At 52.2% G+C, this 26772-nt stretch overlaps 12 protein-coding genes across 12 annotated transcripts; 6 read left to right on the top strand and 6 right to left on the bottom strand.

Moving 5' to 3' along the window:
* Positions 1-8: 8 nt before the first annotated feature.
* N7539_007417 (glycoside hydrolase family 47 protein) lies at positions 9-2094 on the top strand (the record flags this gene model as incomplete). The annotated part of the gene is made up of 4 exons (XM_056937018.1): positions 9-715; positions 815-1603; positions 1703-1951; positions 2058-2094. 4 exons carry the CDS (start codon positions 9-11, stop codon positions 2092-2094), a joined length of 1782 nt encoding a protein of 593 aa, XP_056787817.1.
* A 763-nt stretch (positions 2095-2857) lies between these two features.
* On the bottom strand, positions 2858-3363 carry N7539_007416 (U4/U6-U5 snRNP complex subunit LSM6; the record flags this gene model as incomplete). The annotated part of the gene is made up of 3 exons (XM_056937017.1): positions 2858-2880; positions 3080-3193; positions 3258-3363. The coding sequence occupies 3 exons, from the start codon at positions 3361-3363 to the stop codon at positions 2858-2860; spliced, it is 243 nt and encodes an 80-aa protein (XP_056787816.1).
* Positions 3364-3734: 371 nt separating this feature from the next.
* On the top strand, positions 3735-5030 carry N7539_007415 (small ubiquitin-related modifier domain-containing protein; the record flags this gene model as incomplete). Its single annotated transcript, XM_056937016.1, has 1 exon — positions 3735-5030. One exon carries the CDS (start codon positions 3735-3737, stop codon positions 5028-5030), a length of 1296 nt encoding a protein of 431 aa, XP_056787815.1.
* Positions 5031-5583: 553 nt separating this feature from the next.
* On the top strand, positions 5584-6219 carry N7539_007414 (RNA methylation protein TRM112; the record flags this gene model as incomplete). Its single annotated transcript, XM_056937015.1, has 3 exons — positions 5584-5769; positions 5904-6093; positions 6215-6219. 3 exons carry the CDS (start codon positions 5584-5586, stop codon positions 6217-6219), a joined length of 381 nt encoding a protein of 126 aa, XP_056787814.1.
* A 668-nt stretch (positions 6220-6887) lies between these two features.
* N7539_007413 (Histone-lysine N-methyltransferaseH3 lysine-4 specific) lies at positions 6888-9413 on the bottom strand (the record flags this gene model as incomplete). The annotated part of the gene is made up of 2 exons (XM_056937014.1): positions 6888-6991; positions 7109-9413. The coding sequence occupies 2 exons, from the start codon at positions 9411-9413 to the stop codon at positions 6888-6890; spliced, it is 2409 nt and encodes an 802-aa protein (XP_056787813.1).
* A 53-nt stretch (positions 9414-9466) lies between these two features.
* On the bottom strand, positions 9467-10591 carry N7539_007412 (Histone-lysine N-methyltransferaseH3 lysine-4 specific; the record flags this gene model as incomplete). The annotated part of the gene is made up of 1 exon (XM_056937013.1): positions 9467-10591. One exon carries the CDS (start codon positions 10589-10591, stop codon positions 9467-9469), a length of 1125 nt encoding a protein of 374 aa, XP_056787812.1.
* A 2716-nt stretch (positions 10592-13307) lies between these two features.
* N7539_007411 (uncharacterized protein) lies at positions 13308-13687 on the bottom strand (the record flags this gene model as incomplete). Its single annotated transcript, XM_056937012.1, has 2 exons — positions 13308-13554; positions 13617-13687. The coding sequence occupies 2 exons, from the start codon at positions 13685-13687 to the stop codon at positions 13308-13310; spliced, it is 318 nt and encodes a 105-aa protein (XP_056787811.1).
* Positions 13688-14999: 1312 nt separating this feature from the next.
* gfa1 (glutamine--fructose-6-phosphate transaminase (isomerizing) GFA1) lies at positions 15000-17524 on the top strand (the record flags this gene model as incomplete). Its single annotated transcript, XM_056937011.1, has 6 exons — positions 15000-15004; positions 15131-15201; positions 15279-15510; positions 15600-16993; positions 17066-17227; positions 17304-17524. The coding sequence occupies 6 exons, from the start codon at positions 15000-15002 to the stop codon at positions 17522-17524; spliced, it is 2085 nt and encodes a 694-aa protein (XP_056787810.1).
* Positions 17525-18074: 550 nt separating this feature from the next.
* On the top strand, positions 18075-19024 carry N7539_007409 (lumazine synthase RIB4; the record flags this gene model as incomplete). The annotated part of the gene is made up of 3 exons (XM_056937010.1): positions 18075-18117; positions 18254-18419; positions 18619-19024. The coding sequence occupies 3 exons, from the start codon at positions 18075-18077 to the stop codon at positions 19022-19024; spliced, it is 615 nt and encodes a 204-aa protein (XP_056787809.1).
* A 355-nt stretch (positions 19025-19379) lies between these two features.
* On the bottom strand, positions 19380-20638 carry N7539_007408 (proteasome core particle subunit alpha 7; the record flags this gene model as incomplete). Its single annotated transcript, XM_056937009.1, has 4 exons — positions 19380-19706; positions 19799-20125; positions 20302-20460; positions 20573-20638. Coding segments are annotated over 4 exons (879 nt in total), but the record flags the coding sequence as incomplete, so codon positions are not given.
* Positions 20639-22410: 1772 nt separating this feature from the next.
* N7539_007407 (uncharacterized protein) lies at positions 22411-23357 on the top strand (the record flags this gene model as incomplete). The annotated part of the gene is made up of 2 exons (XM_056937008.1): positions 22411-22509; positions 22638-23357. 2 exons carry the CDS (start codon positions 22411-22413, stop codon positions 23355-23357), a joined length of 819 nt encoding a protein of 272 aa, XP_056787807.1.
* Positions 23358-23945: 588 nt separating this feature from the next.
* N7539_007406 (isocitrate dehydrogenase (NAD(+)) IDH1) lies at positions 23946-25867 on the bottom strand (the record flags this gene model as incomplete). Its single annotated transcript, XM_056937007.1, has 3 exons — positions 23946-24033; positions 24103-25006; positions 25723-25867. 3 exons carry the CDS (start codon positions 25865-25867, stop codon positions 23946-23948), a joined length of 1137 nt encoding a protein of 378 aa, XP_056787806.1.
* Positions 25868-26772: the final 905 nt, after the last annotated feature.

Below are 26772 nucleotides of genomic sequence, written 5' to 3'. Positions count from 1 at the left end.
ACCACGCAATGGTCGCCCATCGCAAGAGCCGCTCTCTCCCAACAATAATTCTCTTCCTTCTTTTCGCATACATCTGCCTCATCTGGCTACCACTCCATCAATTGGGAAAGCGGCACCATCACCATCCGCAACCACCACCCCTTGACAGCACATTCACGTCACAAACCACCATCCATTTAAACTCCACAGTCGAGAAACATCCTGTTCCATCGTACATCCCTCTGCCAACATCCCCGATTTCAATTCCTCGAATCCAGTATGATTTTCCCCCAGAGTCCAGACCCGAGCGCAAAGCCCGGCTGAAGAAACAAAAGGCCGTCAAGCAGGCATTCCTCCATGCTTGGAATGGATACAAAGACCATGCCTGGCTTCATGATGAAGTCTCTCCGCAGTCGGGCGGGTACATGGACACCTTCAGCGGATGGGGTGCAACGCTTGTGGATTCACTAGATGCGCTCATCATCATGGGTCTCGAGGAGGAGCTCGAATTGGCCCTGGAGGCTATCGCGCACATCGATTTTACCACGACCAGGAGTGAGGATGTGAATGTCTTTGAAATTACGATTCGATACATGGGCGGCTTTCTGGCGGCCCATGACTTGAGTCGTGGCAGATATCCTGTTCTTCTTCAAAAGGCCCAGGAATTGGGCGAGATGATTTACAATGCCTTTGATACTCCCAATCGGATGCCTCAGATGCGGTGGGAATGGTCAAAGTATGTTCAGCTCCCAGCTACGATGTTTCGTTTTCTTTCATCTTGACATCTTCCCTCTGATGTTCATGGATGTCCGTTCTCTAATTTGACATTCCCTAGATCCGCACAAGGCGAGGAGATCGAGGCGGGAGAGCGAACGTCTCTCGCCGAGATGGGCTCCTTGACTCTCGAATTCACGCGACTCTCGCAATTGACCGGCAATCCCAAATACTTTGACGCCGTCCAACGCATCACAGCAGAATTAGAACGGGGTCAATCCCGCACTCGTCTCCCGGGGCTCTGGCCCGTCTTCATCGACGCCAAATCTCTGGGCTTTGGCTGGTCCCAATTCGCGCTTGGAGGCGGTGCCGATTCCACCTATGAGTACCTGCCCAAACAGCATATCCTACTTGGTGCACAGCGCGACGAGTATCGCCTCATGTACGAAGCTGCCATGGAGACGATCAAAAACAAGTTTCTTTTCCGCGCTATGACCCAAGCCGAGGATAAGAGGATCCTGTTCACTCTCAACGCAATAGTGCGGATGGGCGGAGCACTGCACGGGGTAGAGTATGTGCAGGAACATCTGAAGTGCTTCCTCGGTGGGATGGTCGGCTTGGCATCCAAGGTCTTCAATCGCACGGAAGACATGTGGATTGCCAGGGGTCTCACGGATGGATGTATCTGGGCATATGACTCGATGCCGACGGGGATCATGCCTGAAATCATGGCGGTCAGTCCGTGTGAAGACATGGAGAAGTGTCCCTGGGACGAAGGAAAATGGTACGAGGATGTCCTGGGCCAAGCGATTCATTCCCGCAAGTATCTTGAACATGCCCAGGATGTTGTAGAGCGAGAGGGTCTTCCACCTGGTGTGGTGGGAATCACTGATCCAGCATACAATCTTCGGTATGAGACAGAAACCCTCCCCTCTCCCTCCATCTCTATATCTTCTCCCGCTCTCCAGCTGGCTCAGACTCATCACTAACATGCTTTTTTGTCCTCCAGACCCGAGGCCATCGAATCCATCTTCATCATGTACCGCATCACCGGTGACAAATCCCTTCAAGAGGTTGCATGGCGAATGTTTCAAAACATCGACAGGGTGACTCGAACCAAATACGGCCACTCTGCCATCAACGATGTCCGCAACCCACTGCCCAAATTAAGCGATAAGATGGAGAGCTTCTGGCTTGCAGAAACCTTGAAGTATTTCTATTTGATCTTCTCTGAACCCGAGCTGATCAGCTTAGATGAGTATGTTTTGTGAGTATTTCCCGCTCTCGCGCCCACAGTTGAAAAGATGCGTTGAATGATAGGGAGAATTGTGAGAGACGGAGGCTAATGCTTTGTTGTGTGCTAGGAGTACCGAGGCTCATCCCTTTAAGAGGCCGTCGTGATAGAGAACAATAGGGAAGACAGCAGGTTCCTCGTTTTGGGGTCGCTCTAGACTTAGACATGCTTTTTTTTGTTTGAATTGCGCAATTAGCGGGTTTCCGGGAGGAGTATCGGGATATATCTATCGAGTAACAAGTCTCTACAGTCTACACCGTTCATTCAATCATTTGACTTGGTTGATTTGCATCCACATCTATCCATGTCTCTTTAGTGCCATCCACTCTTGGGACGTGGTATATATTAGGTACTTGACGCGAGTTTCTACAAGGGAGAGACACGTCTACGTCGCAGGCTTAGATGTCCCTCATAGCCCCAATACAGACCAGTAGCCAAGCATACCTGAGCACAACTGCAGCCATGGCGTCCGGCACGTCCACGAGACCAAACGAGGGTCTGCAGTCCTGGGCTCTGGACTCTGGACTCTGTATCAATCCTCGTACCCGTCCTTATACGTAGCCCTGTTCCGCTGCTGTGAGACCGGGCTGGATATCCACAGGTTTCAAAAGGTATCATTGATTGTCATCGTAGCTGACTAGCATTGTCTCATACAGAAAACCAGCTTATTGAGCACATGCATGAAAAAGAGTCCCCATTATCGGTGAAGGCAAGATGCGCGAGGCTGTCCTTCATGTCTGGACTATCTGCTTGAGCTGGAGGACAGTGCAATTCTTGTTTCCAGGGTTCCGCATGTGTCGCGACTCGGTCGCCCATTTCTGCTGGTTCACATTGATTGCGTACAGGGTATTTTAGCGGAGATTTGGATGTTCAAGCGGCGGAAATGTAGAGCACTATCAGTCATACATGTGGGTATTAGCTCCGAAGGCACCAGTGATGTGGAAGGTAGGAGAAGAAGAAGAAGAAGAAGAAGAAGAAGAAGAAGAAGAAGAAGAAGAAGAAGAAGAAGAAGAAGAAGAAGAAGAAGAAGAAGAAGAAGAAGAAGAAGAAGAAGAAAGAAAAAAAGCGCTTTTCTTCACCTGTAGAACATACCGTTGTTTCCACGCACAAAGGCGTCTCCGTAGCTGCGACGAAGCTTCCCATTCACAAATTCCTCGGTCTTCTCCAGCGCAATGTTCATGTAGCCATCCACCGATTGGAGCTCACCTATCAACAACAAGACTTCATTTCAGCTTCCAGTGGGTAAGGAATGAGGAGGGAAAAGCCATACCCTTGTAAACAACACCAGAGTTGAGCTTGACAATCACCGGAGCACCGATGATCTCGCCGAGGAAGGCCGAGGGATCTTTACCCTCTGAGGCTGCGCCGTTCTCCATATTGAAGCGGTTGTTCTACACAGTATGAATTAGTAAATCTTCCTTGCACAAATCTCATGTGTTCAGAGCGGATGACATCAATCATCTGGCCAGCTCCGTGAGCCAATTCTACTATGCACATACATACCTGGCGAAATGAGGGTTGGGGCGGTCAAAGGTCGGAAGGTGGGCTTGACTCGTGAAGCAGAGAGGATTCCCAAAGGCGGTAAAGCGCCCTTTTGGATCGCGGCGCGGGGACGCCTCTTTGAACGGGGCGCAATGCACCACTTCTAGAAATGATCATATCGCATGTGATGCTGACCTCTTGCGCCTGCTTTGTGTTTACCAGACGTGGTCATTGACCACATACTGCAACTGTTTCTATTCTCACAATGCGCTCATTCTTCAATAAGCCAGAATGGGCAACAAAAGCAAGTGATCCATCAAATACTGGTTTCTACCGTCGCTCTGGACAGACATTCTCCGATATTGTCGCTGCCAACCGCGAGGCACGTCGGAAGCAGAAGCTTGCGGTCCATTCGTCTGAAAGTGCATCCCCCAGCCCTTCAGATGAATTTCGAGAAGCAAAGCGACCGCGGGGATCAGACGAACATGAGGACAAATCAGAGTCCAAGAACAAGAAGCCAGAGGTGACAGTGGCCGTGGCAGACGAAGCCGACGCCGAAACCGAGGTCGAACCCGAACTTGCGCACACGGCGCAAGAAAGCGAGCCTGAAGCAAAGACGAGAGAACGCACTCCCTCATTTGCACATCCGGACCTCGATAGCCATGTCGGCAGTTTCCAGACCAGTGATGGGATCTCTCGGCCTGCAAGCCCTCAGCGTCCCATTTACATTGACGATTCCGCAGACGAACAGTTGACTCCACCCATGTCCCATCATACCACAGACATCAAAACAACAAGTGTTGATAGCCCTAGAGCGCAAGGACAGAAGGATCATAAGTCGAGCGATTCCTCCACGCTCTCCACAATGACGACTACCAACACCACTCCACTACCCCTACCGACGCCCCCTCCAGTCGACGATCCACGTGTGCATATCCTTATCACATCAGAAATCCCAAATACAAACCCCCTGATCATCCAGCGCAAGATGTCGCAGGCGCTGAAAGATGCCCGACTAGCCTGGTGTGAACGACAAGGGTTCACCAACCAAGAAAAGTCAACAGTCTATCTGACTTGGCAAGGTCGCCGAGTGTTTGACGTGACAACCTGTCGCAGTCTTAATATCAAACAAGAGAAAATGTCTCTTTTGGACATAGATGACGAATTTGATGACGAGGAACCTCCGTCTGAGCTCCAGATTCATATGGTGGCGGTCACCCAGAATCCAACGCTGTTGAACCGTCGCGGTCCTTCTCCCGATGCTGGCGCTGGCGCTGGCGCTGGTGCACGTGGACAAGATGCATCGCCAAATACCCAAAATGATGCAGAGGATGCGCCCATGAAGCTCTTACTAAGAAGTCCCGGTCTGACTGACTTCAAAATCAAGGCGAGACCCTCGACCACAGTGGCCAAGATTGTAGCGGCATTTCGAGAAAAGCAGAACATATCTAGAGATAAGAGCGTGGATCTCATATTTGACGGTGATCGGCTTGAGTCTGACTCCTGTCTCGGTGACCATGATGTATCTGACTTGGACATGCTCGAGGTCTTGATTAAATAATTCTCAGTTGCATGAAGGCTTGGGGTTTTCTCCGGGCTGTTCTTGATACACTTGATCTTTCGTTTTTCCTTGTTTTCAAGGCGTTTTTCACTTTTGAAGCGTTTCTCGGCCTTCTTTTTTTGGAATTCCAGCCCGCTTCATTTGGAGTGTCTACACTTTACTGAATAACGCTTTAGTTATGTGGTCTCTCAAAATGCTTCCAACCTGGCTCTTCTCTTATCTTGACGGGGCTCACATGGATCAATTGCATACTATCATCTATAGTGACATGGCCTCGCGGATATAGATGTGGATCTTATCGATAACAAATCACCTGACGTGGGGCTCCGCGGGTATTTTTTTCTTCTCGCGGCACATTCACTTTGATATCGCAGAGATAAGAGCCAGTCGAAAGAGCGATTATTCGACCTCGAAACGCAAATTCCAAGCTTCCACCGTCAACACAGCTTTTCCGCTCCTATTCACGACCTCCAACTTCAAATAGCATCAAACCAATCGCAACATCTACCCAACAACAACAACTACAACCTCCTCCTCCTCCATTACACCCACCATGAAAGTCATCACAGCCAACTTCGTCACCTGCGCCGTCAAGGAATGCAAAACCTCCGCGGCCTCTTTCCCCCTTCACTTCCAAGACGCCGAGCTCGAACAATTAGAATTGGACCTGCAGCCGGAATTCATCCGCAATGTTCTTCCCCGCGTAGACTGGGACAGTCTGCGAATCACAGCTACAGAGGTATGTCGATTTTCCGATCCTGCCCACCCCCGGAGTCCAGGGTGTCAGCACTTCCCATGGAGTTCTGGACGAGGGAAATCAACCAGAAAATAAAAGACTGATTCCTCGGTGTTTATTTGTGTGGTTTTACACAGCTCGGATTCCCTGCTCTTCCTGAAACAAAGCCCGAAGGCGACGCATTGAACGACGAACAGACACTCAAGGATCTACACCGACTACTGCTGGAGACCTCGGTCGTGGAGGGAAAGTTGGTCTGTGGGAATTGTGGACATCAGTATGTGATCAAGGAGGGAATTGCCAACTTCCTTCTACCGAGTCACCTGGGTAAGTCACTTTCTTGCTTCTAGCCTTCTACTGCACCTTTGATGTGCTGGTTGGCATTTTCATGTTCGACTTGACCTTATAACATGGAATGACTGACTTTGATTGCGCCTGGCTTTGCCAGTCTGAGGCAACGACGTTGAATTCATGTCTCAATTCATCAATTATATACGGCTAGGGCTCATACATCCGGGAGACCACGATTCTTCGACCTCGGTGATTCGAGTCGGCCATTATCTTTCTTTCTTGCTGGACATTCTTGTCTCCGGCTTTTCTAGCTTTTTTTTTTCCGAACTCAATAATACCCAATTCGCTTCGCGGAAAGGACGTCGGTTCTGCATCTCGTATGGGACCTATAAGTCTAGGGACAAGCGCGACGAGACACCCATCCGTTGGTCTACAGCCATCATGTACATCCCGGAGCGCGGTCCCACAGATCAGAATCATAAAGTGTTCGAGGCAGGCCTCATTATGGCAAAGTCTTGTGGAATTCTCTTTTGCATATTGTACATCAAGGATGCCGCCCTTGAACTCAGGATATCCCAACCATATAGGCCCTCGAATGCTCCCAGCCTTCAAATAGAAAAGAACGCCGAAGCAGCTTCCCAACGCCGGTCCGGTGATATGAGTGTGTTAAACAATAGGGAGAAATAAAAATCCAAGAGGATTAGATGTTTGTTGAATAAAAAGCCCGCCATGCAGATGTTAGCTAGAAAACCCAGGGCGAATTGGGGGGGGGGGGGGGGGGGGGCGATAGATGAAATCGTTAAAACAGAGGCGATTGGTGATTAGGTCACTCAGTTGAGGAAACCCTTGCATCCCGTGGAACCACAGAGACATGGGATGCGATCGTCACTGTCCCATTCACGTTCGAACTTGTAATCATAAGTGAGCTCTTCGTCTGTGAGATGATGGGCAGTTAGCTCAAATGTTCATAGTTCAAAGGTCAAATTGCACAAGTCCCGGTTCGTTTCGCGCAGTTCTAGAATCTTAGCCTCTGGTCTCGCGTCACACGTACCTCTTTCGATGTCCCGGAGCGCATAAATGACGATGCGCTTACTACCATCGACCTTGATGATCTTGGCCGTGCAATTCGGCGTGCAGCTGTGGTTGATGAAGCGCGCGATACCGCCACGTTTCGTGGCATCAATGACCGTATTCTCATCAATTCGGAACAGGTAACTGCTACCAATCCCACTCTTGAGATACCGGCGTTCGCGCATATCGGCCACCTGCTGCCGAACTTTTTCACCAACGTATTCAATGATCATGTCGTTGGCAGTGATATTTTCTTCGGCGTAAAGCCCCCAGTTGTGAATGGCGGATCGAGCAAATCGCACAGGCTTCTTCCGCTTCTTAAGCTGGTTGAAGCGCAGGACGTCGCCGTCACCACTGGATGTGGGCAAAGCTTGTTTCTGAGCGTTGATGTCGGCAATGAGCCGGCGATTGTTGACCCGATTTGATCGGGACGAGGACTTGGAAATAACCTTGGCGGCCGCCACTCGCGCGGCCTCTGCAGCGGCAGCCTGCGGATCGGCCTTGGCCAGCGCCTCTCGCTCCTCGCGGGCCTTCTGGACCTTGATACGATGGGGGAGGTACTTGGATTTTTCAGCTTCCATGATCCTCTTTCGTCCTTCTGTTCTGGCCGCGCCAGTAACGTTGGGCACATAGTAACCAGGAATCCTAATCACATCACGAGTGGGACCACTGGGTTCTGTGGAGTTGAGAGCCTTGATCTCCTTCTGGCGCCAGGCCCAGGCGCTTGGATCCCCAAGCTTGGAGGCAGAGTGGTCGACCAAAGCTTCACGGAGGAATTGAAAGTCCTCGTCATCCTTGACCAGCTGTTGCCAGCCATCTAGGTCGAGGATGATGCCATCATCGTCTTCCACGGTAGCTCGCGGCTCATGCTTGGACACGCCCCAGTTGATCTCACTCTTGGGCTTGCCCTCAACTTCTGTCTCCGGAGGCTCGGTAGCTGCGACTTCATCAGCCACAACGGGTTTGCTATCGCCAATGTGAGACGAATGATCTTCGAGTAGCTTGTCCGAAATTGACAGCTCGTCCTGGGCATCAAGGGTCTTTGATTTGGTCTCCAGTAGATCCTCAGTAACAGCAGCCGGAGTCTCTGGGTGTTCATCCTCAAGCGTGTCTTCTGAGGGACCGACGCTAAAGAGCTCTTCATCTTGCCGCTGCCGTTTTCGAGAATCATCTTCCCCTGGCATACGCTTCCTCTTCCGCGAAGTGGGTGAAAGTACATCATCCTCCAGTAATGGATCATCACCGGTCGCAGCTCCGCCTTCGTCGAAAATGTCAGAGGGGTATTCCTCATCCTGCTCTGACGCCGAGGAAACGGACGTTGCGCGACTTGGAGGCCGACTGCTCCGGTCCTCTGTGTAGCGCGTGAGAGGGGTCCTTTGGTCCTCATCAGAATCGTCGTCATCGTGCAACTCTTGCAGGCGATGGTACAGAGGGCGCACTTCCCTCGGCCGAAGAGGTTGCCGGCGGCGCTCGTCCACGAAGGCCGCGCCTGAACGGTCCAGCCCGTGAGCTTTGCGTATACGCGGCAGAGCAAGGACATCGAGTCTGGCAGATCGCGAATCCTCCCGAACATTTGAAGCTTCAGATCGAGAATCTGGGGTGGCCGCTGAGCTACTCATACCAATTCGGAAAGTTGGCCGTTTTGAGCCTTCAGGGCTAGCGATCCCCAATCGTTCCCGGCGAGCTGCATGGCGTTTGGGATCAAGGTAATCGTACAAGGTTGGTGCGGCGATGCGAGATTTGACATCTTCGAGCAGCTTGTCTCGAAGATCCCGAATGATGACCGCCAACACCTCCCGACACGGGTCCAGGTCCAGCGCGCGTTGTTTCTTCTCCTCCTCCACATCGAGCTCGGCCTCTCTTTTCGCCCGGTCGCGGGCAGCCTGTTCCTTTTGTTCGGCGAGTAGACGTTCGGGACTCGGACTGCGCACGTAGTTGGGGTTTCCGTAGGGCTGACTTTCCATGTTCATGATGTAGGTGAAGAGCGGTTGCATATGGCAAAGTCGGAAGCATCTGTCGGTTTCCTGCTCACCAGCTCGGGAGTTGTGGAAGATTACGTAGTAACCTGTTCTATCGCATCGGATAGCTTTGTAATCGAATAGTTTGAGTCGCTTCTTGAGATGGGGGACAGTAGTGCTGAGGACGGGGACGTAGCAATGGGCGATGAAAATGTAGGGTTCGCGTTTAATTTGACTGAGAATCGGAGTTTCCTCGACCAGAGATGGGACTGTCGGTGGTCGAAGGCCTGCGCGAGGCCCTTCCGGAATGATCATTCCTGGTCGCATCGCAGATCGACCGGAGGGGCCTTTCGGGGCAGTTGGAGGTGGTTCATTCTTCTTTAATGGGACTTCAGCCGGCTTGGATTCGCTGATCGGTACGGTAGGGGGGCAGTCTTGGAGGCGAGTCGCTGCGACTCAATTGCGCGCGAGGCCATGCGCTCCGAAACTGCGCCATCTCGATCTAGGTCAACTCTGATCCGGCGGGTACCAATGCGCTGCTCTTTTTTGCATTCCATGTAAGCACGCCGCGCTGCGGCGGCCGCTGGAAGTGGCCCAGTGCCTCGGAATGAGACGCTGTCCTTGTATCGTATTGAGCAGATTCCTAGAAATCGGCCAGTTATCGGATCCGTCCGGTTGTTGATCTCCGCGATCTCGCCAAAGCTAGAAAAGATTACGCTGATAGACGCAACGGGTGTCAGTGGATCAAAGCCGGTCACAACTACCTGCGAGGGAGGGCCTGGTCCAATGCTTGTTGCGCGATCGTATGGCCATGGTTTCAAGGTGTAGGGCATCGGTCGATATTTTGTCTTTTGCTTGCAGCCTGACCCACGCGTGTAATTGGGGATCGCCAATCGAGGATCTGCAGCCTTGTTTTGAGGATCTGCGACAATCTCAGCATATTCGGGCTTGCGACGCTTCTCTTTGGATGGTCGTTTGTCCAAGTCCGGATCATATGTGATCTTACGCCCTTTGATCACCATTTCCGGGCGCGTTTGTGATTGAGGGGTTGGCGGAGTGTGAACAGGTGTCACTGAGGGTTTTGTTGAATCTGTCTTGCTTCGACGGCTTGAAGATTGGTCCGCCGCCTTGGGCGAAGCCGCGGCCTTACGCGGCGAAGACGATTCTGTGTTAGTGAAGGGGGTCAACGTGTCGGTTTGAGATGGGGCATGAGGGTCGGCGATGGCTGGTGAACAGAATCCATTAAGCTCTGCATGAACATCCGACCTTTTCGTTGGCGCTTCCGATGAGCATTGAGCGATATCTGTCTTCTCAGCCGGTTCGTCATTGAACGATGCCCCGCCCGTCGCGGCTGAGCCGGGCACGGTGGACGTTGGAAAGTCGAAAGGCAAGATCTCGTCATCGCAACTCTTGCCTCGGCGATCTCTGACCTTGCCACGCTTCTGCGAGAGGACTGATGGCGCGGTGGGGAAGAAATCCGCAAACCCGGCCGAGGCGCGTGACATGCTGTGAGATATGGCTACACGCCCGGGACGGCCTCGCGACGACTTGGCAGCATCCTTGACCACGGGTCTTTTTTGCGAGCGCAAAAGACTTGGGGCGCAGAATGCCCTGGCGAATTCAAAGGGGACTGAGGAATCCGTATGAGCAAGACGTCGGAAGGGAGATGGTGTTTTTGCAGAAAGGGACTGGAGCAGCACGATAAAATTGACCTGGCCCAGCAACCCGTGAAAGGGTCAATTAATTTCAACGCGAAAGCGAGTTTTGCAGGGAAGCCAGCCCATCAAAGAGGTAGGCGGTATGCGGGATCACCGGTGGGCGGTCAGTTGGGGGTGGGGGAGGCTCGGCTCTTCTTTGTTCCAGCTGCGGAGCAGACTGATGGATGGATCTTGAGAGACTTCACGAGAAAGAAGTCCAAATTTGAAGGTTCAAATTCAATCTCATACCTTACCACTCAGATGTCTCTGAATCTATGGTCCTATAATTTCGTGAGTCTATTGCAATGATAACGCTACCGTGTCTTCCTCATCTTCGACTTGGGGCGCATTTATCACTCTACTACCATGTCGGTAAACTTGGAGAACCTGTCTCTTGAATCTATCCATCTTCAACTGAATACCTTACTATATCCTACCCTTTTCGGTAGAATTATTCTTCTGAGGGATCGTTGCCTGAAGTGCAAGCTCTGCGGATGTCACAACACGACATCTGAACAAGGGCCAAAGTAAAGTAGTAGCGGGCTCGATTGAGAAGTACATCGAACCAAAAACACGAGTTGCCTATTTGGGACTCCTTCTCTTGAAGCTCTGGGGGCACCCCAGGTAATTCGACTGTAGATACGATATGTCTGACTCATCGTGCCGTATGATTGAGGTACTGGCTTTTAATGCCTATACGAGCCCAGGTAACTAGATGTCTGATGCGGAGTTTGGAGATTCAGCCTGGAACCACGACGCCTCAAGAATAGGATCTGCTTGACAATCATTTTGAACGATTCGCTGGCGAGCGAAGTTCCAATTCGTAGGTAGATCGGAAATTGTGCTTATCTTCCATGCTTCTTCCGGGATTCTGTCTTTACCAGTATACGTGAAGTGCGACGGTACAACGAGGCATTGTCATAGACTCATTAGGTAGTAGATATTCGATAACTACTACTAGAGGGCCAGAATGTCACAGTCCGCCTGTCCAGACAAGGGGTCCCACAGGCCACCAGAGATGTGGCTGTGTAGCAGCCACACCGACTCCCGCCTCACGTGGTTGAGAGACGGAGAAGAACCACTAGGTTCATTACATGGTAGTCAAGTCTAAGTTATAGGTCTTGTTAAAATGAGAAGGACGCCCAGTACCAACGCCGCAGCTTAAACCTCGTACTGATAAGGCTCGAGCCGTCGGCAGTGAGGTCACGACTACGGCAGTCGGGGTACAGCAAGACAGATAGGACTAAAATAGAATAGAGTCTGATCCCCGGTTTTAAATCAACATGTTGTCAAGGAAAGATTGTCCGGGCAAGAAAAGTGGATCACCGTTCGCCAGCTCCATCCACTGTCGTGGGCTTTCATCCTCATCCTCATTGATAATGATAAGCCCATGTACTTCTCTACCAAGTCCCCGGGTGACCTAAGGAAGCTATTGTGGTTCGGCAGGTTTTGCGAAAGACGAGGGGCCTGAAGAATTTTGGAGTACCACAAGGCGTTCTGATATGATTAAGGAACAAGTTCAGACTAGCAGTTGGTGCAGGATGTCTATTGACTCCCGTCCACTCCACCTCCCATAGCCTCCCTGCAGGGATCACCAGTGCGATAAACAAGGAATAGGCTTTCTTAGTGCATCGCCACTAGCTTCCCAGAAGGTGATAACGCCACTGGACAGGTACGATATCCGCGACATTAAAGAATTTAGAGACCCCCAGATGGGCGCAAATTTCCTCGCTCACTGGACCGGGGCCATTGACAGACTGACAGTCCGTGTGGTGCTTCCGTTCGCCGCAGGGGCAGGTCCGGGTATGCGCGAAGGTGGAGGTCTCGCTTTGAATCTCATGAGTATGGGATCATGAATGATTGTTCCATTCTTGTTGGCTCCTTGATTGGAAGAACAGGATCCCTTTTGCAATCCACGCATGCACGTTGGAGTCTTGACTTTGACAGATGGTCTGCTGTGGTCGGTCATCCAGGGAAGACATACCACCAAGCGTGCTACTAGGTAGGTTTAAGCGGCCAATGCTCGAGTCTGATGGAGAATCATCAATCGTCCTTGCAGACAAGCAGGCGATCATCCAAAGTCAATTTGAACGAGCTGTTGTATGACACCAATGCTGGGTACCGTGGTGACAAGTGCTGGAACCTGTCGATTGTTTACTTGTTCATTCGGTAGATACGTAGGTGCCAAGTGGTGTATTGGCAATTGAACTCTGACTGGGCCAGATGTAGTAATCCAGCATCAGTACTATCCCCAACAGTCGAGTCGCAATGTGGTGATGACGACACGGGCGGCGCAGTTGTTCTGGAGACGGGAAGTAGAGTGGGGATAGCACAGACTACACCATGACCTAGTGTTCTGTGGTGCCCTGCAGGTAGTCTCTTCCAATGCCGGTGGCTAATGGCTGTGTATCGGATTTGGTTGTCGACTTCTGGGATGTCCACGACTCCTTGGTCTCACAGGGCGAGGAGCCGATCAGGCCGACTGCCAGGACAGGACTGCCAGAGAGACCGGGCAGACAGGAACTCAACCATGCCGCGATGGAATATTTTTATTTTTAAATCCAGCGTGGCCAAGACAGGCCTGGGTGGAGAGCGCCATGGACTGCTCGTCAACCCAATTGGCCTGGCCCTGGACCAGGTCGCCCCTCTCCGTTGAATCTCCAGCGAGCTCAGCCATGGACGAAGAAGCCGAGCTGAGACATGATCGGTGACGGCAACGATGCGTGGGCCCAGAAAACCAAAATACAGCCGCCTGTGGAAGTGGATTCGAACTGGAAAAAGGAGGAGAAAGGGTGGACAAGAAAGGAAAACAACAACAACGACCCTCACACACACTAGCCCGGATGTCAACCATGGGACCACCTTGGCCGTTGACAATTCGGAAACGACATAGCCGATGCACATGACCTTGGAGCCGATCTTGGGTGCGATTCATTTGGGTCCATTGGGTCTGATGTGCAGTCCTTACTGCAGAAGACTAGAATGTAGATAGTACTGTAGAGTGTAGACTGGTAGTATAGTACTCAGGGAGATCCCCAGAGCTTGGCTGAATGGCCTGGGAGATGCTGGGTGAGGGTCCATGACTCGCCCATTGATGGTGATCTTTAACCGACCTAAACATGTCAAAGTGCTGGATAGGCTACTATTTGCACCAAAAAAAAAAGAGAAGAGAAAAGTGCAAGTCCTTGGGAAAGTGCGATAGGATCATCATCACCACATCGGCGCTGAACTCACTGATCCACTCTCACCATGTCAAACTGGCCGAGTATGACCTGTCGGACCGTCGGCTGGGATAAGAGCTCTGACCATCGGAGCTCCTGTATGGTGGTGGTGGACAATGCAGTAATGCACATCCGAGCAAGAAGAAGCGACTTGAGAGAGAGATTAAATAGGCGGTGGAGTGCATGTGGGAGTGGACTGGAACGCTACTGGAACCGGTGGAATCGGGCTGCAGAAAAGTACCCGCAGGCTGAGGTGTACACAAAGAGCAAGTCTCGTCAACGGCGACAGGTGGTACACAAGTACACGACGATTACACTCTTACAAGATACTCAATCGTGAAGAGGGAATACTAGGTACTACTGGCAGTTCGTTGATGGTGTATTTGGTAATACTTTCGAGTCGAGAGAGCTTCCGAACTCGTTTCTTGTGCCAAGAAATAGCCCACAGCAGAGTGAAGCTCATATTGTCAACATTATGAGACTTGATAAAAGTCGTCGGGGTGTGGCTTGCAACAGTCATCCGCAAGCCTCAGTGCTGCGTGGGCGACAGTGGTAATGGACTACCTTAACTACCTTCGTACTTCTGCTAACTGTCCGAATTGTCGAGTGTAGAATGGATGGGACTAGGATGGGAGACTAGTCCTGAAAAGGACCTTGCGGTGGGGTTGTTTCGCATTTATTTTTATTTTGGTTCGTCTTTTCTTATTTTGAGATCGGAGCTGATTCACCACCGCCCCTCCCTTCCCTGCAGCTGTGCCCTTTCCCCTCTATAAATACGATTTCCAGACATCGCTCGCTACTTCCTGCATTTCTGTGACTTCTCCTCCTTGCTCCTCCTTGCTCCTTCTCTCTCGCTTTCTGACCATTGACCCTTCTCCTTTCCTATCTCTCTTGAAGCAAACTCCCACCACCAATTTCATCAGCGTCCATCTTTCGGCCTCCATTGACCTTCAATCGCTTTCTCATCCCCGCCTCTCTTTTGTTACCCCGTCAACATGTGGTACGTGGTGGCTGAAATCCAACCCTCCCCCCCCCCCCCCCCCCCCAGAACCAACCCCTCCTTCATGCTCTCTAGCGCTCGGTGAGCCTGCAACGGCGTGGTGCCTATACTGACTGGCAATCCCAGTGGAATCTTCGGTTACATCAACTACCTGGTCGAGCGTGACCGCCAGTTCATTATTGACACACTCCTCAATGGTGAGTCCCCAACCTGCTCTGGGCCCAGATTGTTGACAGACACGGTTGGTGCTGATCCGGGAACAATGACTTTTTAGGCCTGTCAAGATTGGAGTACCGTGGTTACGACTCAGCTGGTATGGCCGTCGATGGCGACAAGAAGAACGAAGTCCAGGCGTTCAAGGAAGTTGGCAAAGTCGCCAAGCTGCGCGAACTCATTGCCGAGACCCAGCCCGACATGACCAAGACCTTTGAGTCTCATGCCGGTATCTCTCACACCCGTTGGGCCACCCACGGCACCCCTTCCCGCCAGAACTGTCACCCCCACCGGTAAGTCATGCATCACCCTGCACTCCCGTAGAATCGGTTGAGTCCATTCCAGTATCTCTGACCTGGTTGCTGCGGTATGTCCTTACCAGATCTGACCCCTCCTGGGAGTTCTCTGTCGTCCACAATGGAATCATCACCAACTACAAAGAATTGAAGGCGCTGTTGGAGACCAAGGGCTTCCGCTTCGAGACCGAGACCGATACCGAGTGCATTGCCAAGCTGGCCAAGTACTTGTACGACCAGCACCCCGATATCGAGTTCACTGTCCTGGCCAAGGCGGTCATCAAGGAGCTGGAGGGCGCTTTCGGTCTACTCCTCAAGTCCGTCCACTACCCCCATGAGGTCATTGCGGCTCGCAAGGGTTCTCCCTTGGTCGTCGGTGTGCGCACCACCAAGAAGATGAAGGTCGACTTTGTCGATGTCGAATTCTCCGAGGATGGTCCTCTTCCCGCCGAGCAGGCCTCCCAGAATGTCGCCCTCAAGAAGTCGGCGGCCAGCCTCCTCGCCCCTCCCGACAAGTCCCTGCTGCACCGCTCTCAGTCTCGTGCTTTCCTCTCCGATGACGGCATCCCCCAGCCCGCGGAATTCTTCCTGTCCTCCGATCCCTCCGCCATCGTCGAGCACACCAAGAAGGTTCTGTACTTGGAAGACGACGACATTGCCCACATCCACGATGGACAGCTCAACATTCACAGACTCACCAAGGATGACGGCACCTCCAACGTGCGTGCCATCCAGACCATTGAGCTGGAGCTCCAGGAGATCATGAAGGGCAAGTTCGACCACTTCATGCAGAAGGAAATCTTCGAGCAACCCGAGTCCGTCGTCAACACCATGCGTGGTCGTTTGGACGTCGCCAACCAGATGGTCACCCTGGGTGGCCTGCGCCAATACATCTCCACCATTCGCCGCTGCCGTCGTCTGATCTTCATTGCCTGTGGTACCAGCTACCACTCCTGCATGGCTGTGCGTGGTGTGTTTGAGGAGCTGACTGAGATTCCTATTGCCGTGGAGCTGGCCTCCGACTTCTTGGATCGTCAGGCTCCCGTTTTCCGTGACGACACTTGCGTGTTCGTCTCCCAGTCGGGTGAGACCGCGGACTCCCTGATGGCTCTCCGCTACTGCCTGGAGCGTGGCGCCCTGACCGTCGGTGTCGTCAACGTCGTCGGTTCCTCCATCTCGCTCCTGACCCACTGCGGTGTCCACATCAACGCTGGTCCCGAAATCGGTGTCGCCTCCACCAAGGCTTACACCTCTCAATTCGTCGCCATGGTCATGTTTGCGCTCTCCCTGAGCGAGGACCGCGCCTCAAAGCAGAAGCGCCGCGAGGAGATCATCGAGGGTCTCGGCAAGGTCTCGGATCAGTTCCGCGAAATCCTCAAGCTGAACGAGCCCATCAAGGAGATGTGCGCCAAGTTCTTCAAGGACCAGAAGAGTCTGCTCCTGTTGGGCCGTGGTGCTCAATACCCCACCGCTCTCGAGGGTCAGTTGTTTCTCGTGTCGGCCCCAGCCATTCCACTCGCATTGTGATACTAATACGTCGGTTGCTTTGCAGGTGCCCTTAAGATCAAGGAGATCTCATACCTTCACTGCGAGGCTGTCATGTCTGGTGAATTAAAGCACGGTGTCTTGGCCCTGGTTGACGAGAACCTGCCCATCATCATGATCCTTACCCGTGACAACCTATTCACCAAGTCCCTGAACGCCTACCAACAGGGTAAGTGGCTCGCTATCGTTTTCCCATTCTGTCTTCTTGTTTCGTTCACCCCAGCTGACAAGTCTTTGTTTGGTAGTCATCGCCCGTGGTGGTCGCCCCATTGTCATCTGCAACGAGGACGATCCCGAGTTCTCCTCGGCCCAGACGGAGAAGATTGTTGTCCCCAAGACCGTGGACTGCCTCCAGGGTCTTCTGAACGTCATCCCTCTGCAGTTGATCTCCTACTGGTTGGCTGTCGGTGAGGGTCTGAACGTCGACTTCCCCCGTAACTTGGCCAAGTCCGTCACGGTGGAGTAAACGGACACGCATCATAAAAAGCGTTGGGAGGGAGTGAGTGATTCCCTGGGAGGGATTCAATTAGACGACTGCAATGATCTCGTTTTTTGTTCGTCGCTTGGTGTTATTGGCCATGTTTTGATAAGGCTTGTTTTGCATACTATAGTCTACATACTTTTTTTATGGTCTACCTCCCTGGCCACAATCTAGGATTTCATTACTCTTCATCACTTGGTTGGCCGTTTCGATCTTCACTGTTCAGTAAGGATAATGAAGCCGACGCAGTCCCAAAGACACAGTACATGTGGGGAGTTTGTACTGTGTACGTTCTGCACCGCTCGTTCCGCTCATCGTTGGAAGGCTTCAGATGCTCTTATTCCCGTGTCTGGCCATTCATTGACTGAGCACTCCGCCCTGCCCCGCCTCGGCTCGAATGCGGGACCCCATCCCTTTGATGTTTGCGTAGAGTTTCATGACCGTAAACTTCACCAGACACCCCCCGCCAATCCTGAGCTTTACGCATCTCTCACTCTCGTCTAAGCCCTTGCCAAATACTTTCACTCCATCCACCATGACCAGCATCAAGGGACCCGGTGCGCCAGAGACCTTCGACGGTGAGTCTACACCCTCACGTGTGTCAAACACTCGCCAGGCACGGCGCGGCGCTCTCGGAATTCCAGCTCAGGAAAAGCTGGTCTGACCCAAACCTTGGCCCTCCGATCAATGAGCGACCGACTAATTGATGGATAGGCTCTGATCTGCGCATTGCTATTGTGCACGCTCGTTGGAACACCAAGATCATCGAGAGCTTGGTAGCCGGCGCCAAGAAGAGCTTGTTCGCTGCTGGTGTCAAGGAGGAGAATATCACCGTCCAGACTGTTCCGGGCAGCTACGAGTTGCCAATTGGTGTGCAACGGTGAGTCCACAGACAGATCCCTCTCCTATCTCGAGCAAGTCCAGGGGGGAATGGAAGCGTGGGAGAAGGAAGATAGCAATCGAGAGGCATTTTCCAGCTCCCGACTCCCCTCCTCCTTCAGCAAAGACTTTGATTTCCAACGAGACCAATGGAGGACTAACCGATGCACGCTATCACTCTGTCTCTTTCCCTCTCCCAGCCTCTACGCCGCCTCCCAAGTGCAAGCCAGTCAGACCGGCGAAGGCCCCAGCGCCACAGACCTTCTCTCCGGCTCGACCTCCGATCTCAGCAAGACCGCCACCAGCCCCGCGACGACTCCCAAGAAGCCCTTTGACGCGATCATCGCCATCGGCGTCCTGATCAAGGGTGCCACCATGCACTTTGAGTACATTGCCGATGCGGTCAGCCATGGGCTGATGCGGGTGCAGTTGGATTCGGGGGTTCCTGTGATCTTTGGTCTGTTGACGGTGTTGACGGAGGAGCAGGGGTTGGAGAGAGCTGGGTTGGGGAATGGGGGTATGCATAATCACGGTGAGGATTGGGGGAGTGCGGCGGTGGAGTTGGGTGTGAAGCGTCGGGATTGGTCTGAGGGGAAGATTCTGTAGAATCTTTCTGGTTTTTTTTTTTTTTCGTTTCTAAAGAGGACTCTCTCAGTGTTCTGGGGTTGGAGACAAGAGGAATGATGGGACGTCGGGTGAATTGATAGTGCGCATCTCCAAGGTGGTGGCCTTATTGAGGAAAGAAGAGCTCACCGAGCTTCCTGGTACTCTGAATTTACTCTTGTGTCCCACACTCAGACGGCAGTAAATGACAAGGCCTACTCGGTCGAACAGTTCCAGAACATCCACAATATTGGAAATATCGTGGAACATGGGGGGGGGGGGGGGGGTGCAAGAGGTAGGTAGGATCTGTAATTTGTATCTATTGCGCAAGAGTATCACCGCTCAACACACAGAAGGTTTACTCCTCCATCTGCTCTCCGGAAGGCTTATCTGCTTCTTCCTCCTCATCATCGTCTAACGCCCGTCGTGCGGCTTTCTCGGCTTCCTCGAGAATCTCCCTGGGCACCTCCTCATGACGGCCCTTGGTTGGGCCGTCCATGGAGCTAATCCATGACATTTCCAATTCAAAGTCCTTGTCCTTGCTGTCCTCATGGGCCACGTAGATGATACGAGCCGCCTCCTTGACACCCTCCATCAACGACATCTTCCCCGAACTGAGATCCAACTTCTCCAATTCGGCCTTGGCCGCTTGTCGTCCCTTGCCGGTCGCAGCGCCATAGTATCCCTGTAGGAAGCCGTCGGAGTTAGTCACCGAAACTCATCCAGAAAAAACAAACACTTCAGCGGATTCGTTGCTGGGGTCCAAATCAAACATACCCAGTACAATCCACTGGGTTCGACCATGTACAGACCAGGCCCGCCAGCCTTTGCGTCCTGAACCTTGCCGCCGGCTCCTGATTTGGGGCCCGAGCCCACCTGGCCATCGACCGGCAACTCGGCCTCACTATCCCACCCGGCAATAATGGATGTCACGCCAAATGGCCGTACACTGGAGTACAAGGTGTATGCTTGCGCGTAGCCACCGAGACGGTTCGCAAGTGCGGACGTGGGAATGGGACCCTTGTACGTGCTTCTCCACGAGGAGGCTTCGTCGCGGGCACGGGAGACAAAGTGACGACCATCGGGGATCAAACCCGCCGATACCTAGAACGTAGAAGAAAGGACCAGCAATTAGTATCGGGATGTTTTCCTTACATCCAATCGACATTGGTGGATTGAGGCCAGGGTGACTTCTCATCAAGAAGCTCGGTGCAGCCTAAGCTTTTGGAGGAAGCACCATGGTGGGAAAGTGAAGGAGATTGACGGGACGTTTCGCTTACAATGCCGACGTGACGATCAACAGTTGCGATTCTCTTGTTCGCCCCGGGCTTGAGGAGCTTGCTGCTGATGATCTTCTCCACAGCCAAGACGACACCGTCCTTGCATCGAATACCAATCGCTGTGCTGCCATTCTCAACCGCCTTTACAGCATATTCGACCTATATGGCGAGACAAGATGATCAATGTCAGACCCACACGTCTTCAGAGAGCTTGGGAAAGATTTCAGGTCCCCAAATGTATATGTTGCTCTCGGGGTCAAGGGATCGGTACCTGGAAGTTACGGCCATCTGGTGAAAAGACCGAGTTGGAAAGATCGTAACCCGTTCCGATTGATGTCTGTCCGTTCGCTTATGAGATTAGCTTGCTGGTTGATTGTTCGTTGGGGGGAAAGGATGACAATGTTCAATGTCTCTCGGGGAATGATACCATGATGATATGTGATTTTGATCCTGTTTGGGAGCTCCTCTCAAGGACAGGCTGCTAGCAGATTGGGGGAAGAGAAGTTGATGGGGAGACAAGCCGAAGCGGGTAACTGTGGACGCGATGGAGGGAGAGCTTCCTCATCGGAGCTGAAGCTGCGTCACGGGGGCAGTTGCCTGGGTCACATGATCTACATCAACATGGGCGGACTGGAGTGACAAAATCAGTGAGAGGCGAAAGTAGTCAAGGTACTACTAGGTACTCTACTACTATCAAGTTTAATGAGTGTCATTTCTTTTAAGTTGATCTGAAATAGATAGTAATTCCCACTACTAATTGATTCAAGGTAGGGAACTCCAGAATACTGGATAATTTTCAGAATCATTCTTTGATGCACTCTGCTTAGCAGTAAGGTCCTCGGCACCGTATCATTGCTGCAGAGAGTATCCCACTTGCCTCGGAGCAAATACTCAATGGTAGCTTCAACCCTCGTGCTGGGCGTTTCAGTAGAGAATTAGTCGATCATTTCCACTCGATTTGACCGTAAATATAGAAAGTCCATCTTATAGAGCACTGACTGATGTACATGATCTTGATCTACAGCCTGCGGCGTCCAGCGACTGCAGCCCAGGTGATACCTACCTGTTCCCATGGGCCAAGCTTATGACCCGATCGAGTATGAATATATGGATACTTCCATCTCATTCAGGTAGTGGAATGTCCATCTTTGCGCATGACGTATCAGAGACGGGCTCATTTTTCTATATTGAAGCACTTTGTACCACTTCCAAATGTTTACTACTTACATGGTTCCTCTTCGATAAATAGACAACTCTGTTCGCTTGCATGTGACTGGAAACTGGAGCTCAGAATCCGTTCTCTTTATCCATGGGAATTCCGTCGAGATCGTCTATAAGTCTTTTCGAGACAAGACTGAGCGTGCATGGAAATCAACGAGAGATTTGAAAATTTCTGATGGTTTAGTGTCATTCAAAAGTTTATACTCCGACACTTGTAGGCTATCTGATGAGAACCAAAACAAGAAAGTGCTGTAGAATAATAAGGAAGATGGAATAGAAAATGATTAAGATAGGACTTCAATATGCTAACCCCCTGGATCGCATACAGTCCACCAATATAATAGTCCAGAAAAGATTCGCAGTCCCGCACCTCTACCACATAGGTAGTAAAGTCATAAGAATGAGTCCAAAACACCTGCGGTGCGGCCCAACTGATCTCTAAAATTTCTTGTTTGGGCATCGCGGGGTCAGGTGCACCACTTTTGGTGAGAGAAGGGGGGGGGGAAGGCAAATGATTAAACATTCTGTTCTCGATCCGCCCTGTCTCTCTCCATTTACTCTTGCACTGAATACACTGCTTTTTACTCTTCTTTCTCTCTTCTTGAAGCATTCTATAATACAAAGTGTTGCTTTGCCGGAGCTCATTGCTTTCTTCCACTTCGAATCGCGGTCTTGCCGATCTGCTCTCAGAAACCCGATCCCAAATCCACTCCTACTCCCCGCTCCCCGCATACTATCGACGAGCTGGTCCCCTCCTTCTGCTTTTGCGAAAGTTGTGGACAATATTCTCTCTCTCAGGGGTTGTACAATTGTTGCCTGGATTATAAAGACCTATTACTCTCTTGTCTGGACCGTGAATATCTAAAAAATCCCAAGAACAAGCACAAGATGTCATCATCAATCCTTCACCAGTGCTCCCTCTGCGGCCATGTCTCGGACATTTCGCTCTCGTTGGCCGCTTTCATCGAGAATCCTCACTGTGTTCAGGTAAAGAAACACCGTGTACTGCGCTCACTTTGACTCACATTGTTTCTTGTATATCCTGGGTTTCCATCGAGGTTGGCCATACGCATAATGCGTTCCGACTAACTTCGGGATGTTCCTGTCAATTATAGTGCGGTCTGTCTGTCCAGGAAAGCAATACCAAGATGCAAGATGAACTTTCCTCTCTCTTCGATCGCCAGATGTCCATGAACCAACAAACCACCTATACGCCTGCCCAACCTCAGACTCAGCACCAGCTTCAGGTGAACCAAATGATCAGCCCGGAGCCTGAGCCAGTCCCGCAGCCTCAGATCACCTACAGCATCACCCAGCACTACCACCACTCAGCCCACGTCGCGCAGCCCACCGCACCCGCCAGCAGTCCATCGCAAGCAAAAACCCAGCGGTTACGCGGCCTCCTCCTTGCGCATGGCATCGATCCGTCCACCTTGTCCGCGGCTCAATGCGAGCTCATCCAGAATGCTGATCTCGCGCAGCAGCAACGCCTGCTGCAGACATGGCAGGTCTACGCTGAGCACGGACTGGCTCAGAGCGGATCTCCAGACACTGCGATGGAAGACTCAATGGACGAGGACTCGGTGTCTGCGGTGGAGCCGTACATGGCCATTGGATATAGGTCTCCGAACATGACCCATTCCGCCGATGGCATGCCGACGGAGCCCTCGACCGGTGAGCCGTATGCCAAGTCGACTGATTCGGTGTACAACCGCCAGTTGAGTCAGTGGTGGGAAGTCGGTTCAGCACCGGTCGAGTCGCAGTACGGCTTCTTCGAGGGCACGAGCCGGCGGGCGGCCATGCCTAACTGCGCGGGGATTCAGATGCCGCAGTGACTGTGAGGTGGGAGAAGGCCTGATCAATTTGAATCGTGTTCTTTCGGGAGGAGTCAGGCGTTGGAAATGATGCTTTGGCGGAATTGGTCGGCGCGGGTTGCTCTTTCTTCTTGCATAGTCCCGAGAACCCCGCGCAGTATGCATTATAAGGCGCCAATTCAAAAGATGTGCTTTCTTTCAACATGCTCTGCATACTGCAGTGGGACTGACAGGAGCAGTTCAATTCATAGTAGTACGTTTGAGTCCCCGTAGTATTGGGAAAAGCGAGCATCTGCTCATTCGAAGTGAGAGTCTCGGTAATTTCCCTCGATTGAGTGATGCATCGTTGCCTGGCCGTGATATCGCCTCATACACTAGAACTTCGGAAGTAAGAAACGACAAAGTCAAGGGATTCAACAAATGTCTATTGAGATAACTTGCCAAGGGCGGGGGAACATCGTGAGCTAAATAGAAAGAAAGATAATACATAATTGAGAACTCTTCTCATCATCCCAGATGCTGTTGCAGTTTATTGCACAGGCGGAGTGATGAAGAATAAAAGCCCCCAGTCGTAGCGGTCAGGTATAGAACAGATGATGAGGTTCAAATTTACAGAGAAGACTCCATCTTGTCCAGGACAGCACGAGTGAACTCGTGGGTGGTAGCCTGACCACCCATGTCGCGAGTGCGAGTCTTACTGTGGCTAAGGGTCAGTAAAACTCAAAGAAGAGTTACAGGAAAGAAGTCAGATGGAAGAAGCACTTACCCCTCGCCAATAACATCGTAGACAGCCTTGGAAATGCGGTTGGCGTGGTCATCGAGACCGAGGTGGCGCAGCAGCATGGAGCCGGACAGGATCAGGGCGCTGGGGTTGGCCTGGTCCTTGCCCTTGATGTCGAGACCGACGTGACGGCAGCCGGGCTCGAAGACGGCGACGTCACGACCCATGTTGCAGCCGGGAACGACACCGGGGCCACCGACGAGAGCAGCGGCAATGTTGGAGAGGATACCACCGTACAAGTTGGGCATGACCATGACGTCGAACTGCTGGGGGCGGGAAACAGCCTGCATGGAGGCGTTGTCGACAATCATGTCATTGACCTCGAGGGTAGGGTAGTCCTCAGCGACCTTGTGGAAGGTGCTGCGGAAGAGACCGTCGGCAAGCTTCATGATGTTGGCCTTGTGGATACAGGTGATCTTCTTGCGGTTGTTGGCGAGAGCGAAGCTGAAGGCGAACTTGGCGATACGCTCGGACTTGGCGCGGGTGATGATCTTGAGAGACTCGACGACACCCTGGACGGACTGGTGCTCGAGACCGGAGTACTCACCCTCGGTGTTCTCACGGATGATGCAGAGATCGACATTCTTGTGGCGGGTCTCGTAGCCGGGGATGTTCTTGATCAGAGAGATGGAGGCGTAGATGTCGAGCTCCTGACGGAGAGCGACGTTGAACGACTGGTGGCCGGAGCGCTCAATGGGGGTGTGGAGGATACCCTTGAGACCGAGCTTGTTGCGCTTGAGGGAGGCCAGGGACTCGCGGAAGAGCTCCTCGGAGTGCTTGTTGCCAGTGTCGACACCGCTCACGTCGACCTGCTCCCACTCAATGGGAACGTTGTCGGCCTTGAAGATGGTCTTGACCGACTCAGCCACCTCAGCACCGATACCGTCACCTGAAAGGCCAGATTAGTTCCAATTCGATTCGCTCGGCATCGTCGGCACGAAAGAGGAGACGCCGGATAAATGGGCCGATCGAGGAGGATTGGCGACAGAGAGCATACCGGGAATCAGAGTGACCGTGTACTTGCCGCCATACTTGGTGGGCTTGAAGATGTCGGACTGAACGGTCGCGAAAGCTAGATGCGCCAAAGAAAGTCCGAGTCAGCGATCTCAATCCATGTTATGCTCAAGCGAGTCTCAGAAAGCAACCAAGACACCGCTTCCATGCTTGACAGGGGGTCAATTGAGACATACTTCTCGCGGGGATGGAGCGAGGGAAGGAGGAAGCCACGGAGGCGCTGCGAAGCAGAGTCTGAATTCGGTTAGCCAAGGAACATGCGCCCACGAGGCACGGGGAGATGCAGCTGGGGGATTGCGTACCCGGGCAGGCTGGGCCGTGCGAGCGAGCATGTTGACGGAATTCTTTGACACGGTGAGGAGGAGGGAGAAGGACGAGAGGGGGTTGAGGAAGTATCGGGAACCGGGGACAGACGAGAGGCTGGAGACCGAAAAATTCGGGGAAGAAGAGGGGGGGGGGTGGAGGTTTTGGGCGGTGGAAAGGAACGCGAGGTAGAGACCGAATGGGTAACGGCTGGAAAAAACGGGAGAAAAAAGCACGGGCGGGAGGGAGATTGCTGGCGGATGGGCTCGGCATCTGCGGTATGCATACCGTAACGGCGTAACCCTTTTGGGGCAGTTTCTGGCTTGTGTACCAGCTTGGCATTGGCATTTGCGGTAGCGTCGCCAGCGAGCCCATTGTCACGGTCGTTGCGGTACCCACTGCAGTCGGGCACTCTCGACTCACGGGTCACCATAGTATATTAGAACTCGACCTTGACGCTGTAGACAAATATACATAACCGCGCTGCAGCCTCCACACTCCTAGGAACCTAGGTCAGCAGATGACGTAGTCCCGAAGCTGTAATAACGCGCCCTACTTTCCTAACGTCGATTGACTCGATTCTTTGAATCTTGCCTAAGAATGTGAAAATACCTCGTCCCCACGTACTCTTCCACTTACTCTCTTAATGCTAGTTTGAATGACAAACACTGTGAAGTCGTCGCGGTCCTCGCAAGACATGTACAAAACAGCTTTTGGCAGACCGATCAAACGCGCTGGCTTGTCAAATGTATCGTCGAATTCGGCGACACTGTGAAAATCTTCCAAATCATATGAGATCAGCAAGCTCTGCGCAAGCGGGCGAGTGCTTAGCTGTTTGTTATCACCGAGGAAAACCCGGCGATAGTTGGTATTGGAGACTGGGAAATCCTCGAGCACGATATCGTCGATTGACGGTACGGTGTTCTTGTGCTGGTCGATGAGCTGCGCTAGGATGTTGGAGATGGCATTGAGGACGGTCGATTGGACGAACGTCACCGTCACTTGGGAGGGAATGCTCAGTTCTTAGTGCATGGGAATATTCATTGACCCCTGGCCCCTCCTCTTCTCTAGAGGTGAGCTGAGAGTGAACCCTTTGCAAGAAGGTGGAAGTCGAGAATGGAGACGGTCGAGATCGGCGACTGCCAAGACGCGTCGTGACCACTTTGGGACCGACTATCATATACTTTATTCTGTTTTGGCATTCATCTATGAGGTAGATGAGTCGTATGAAAATACTCGTCTTGTTATAACTACTGGTCCTCTCCAAGATCTACAGTCTTGGGGAGACCGGAAGACTCCATCGAGTGCAGTCTTTGTATTGCTAGCCAATGTTCAGAG

Source organism: Penicillium diatomitis (assembly GCF_028827545.1).
Source record: "Penicillium diatomitis strain IBT 30728 chromosome Unknown utg000010l_segment0_segment0, whole genome shotgun sequence".
Lineage (NCBI taxonomy): Eukaryota > Fungi > Ascomycota > Eurotiomycetes > Eurotiales > Aspergillaceae > Penicillium > Penicillium diatomitis.
Note: the sequence above shows the minus strand (reverse complement) of the source record. Positions and strands in the feature narration are given on the sequence as shown.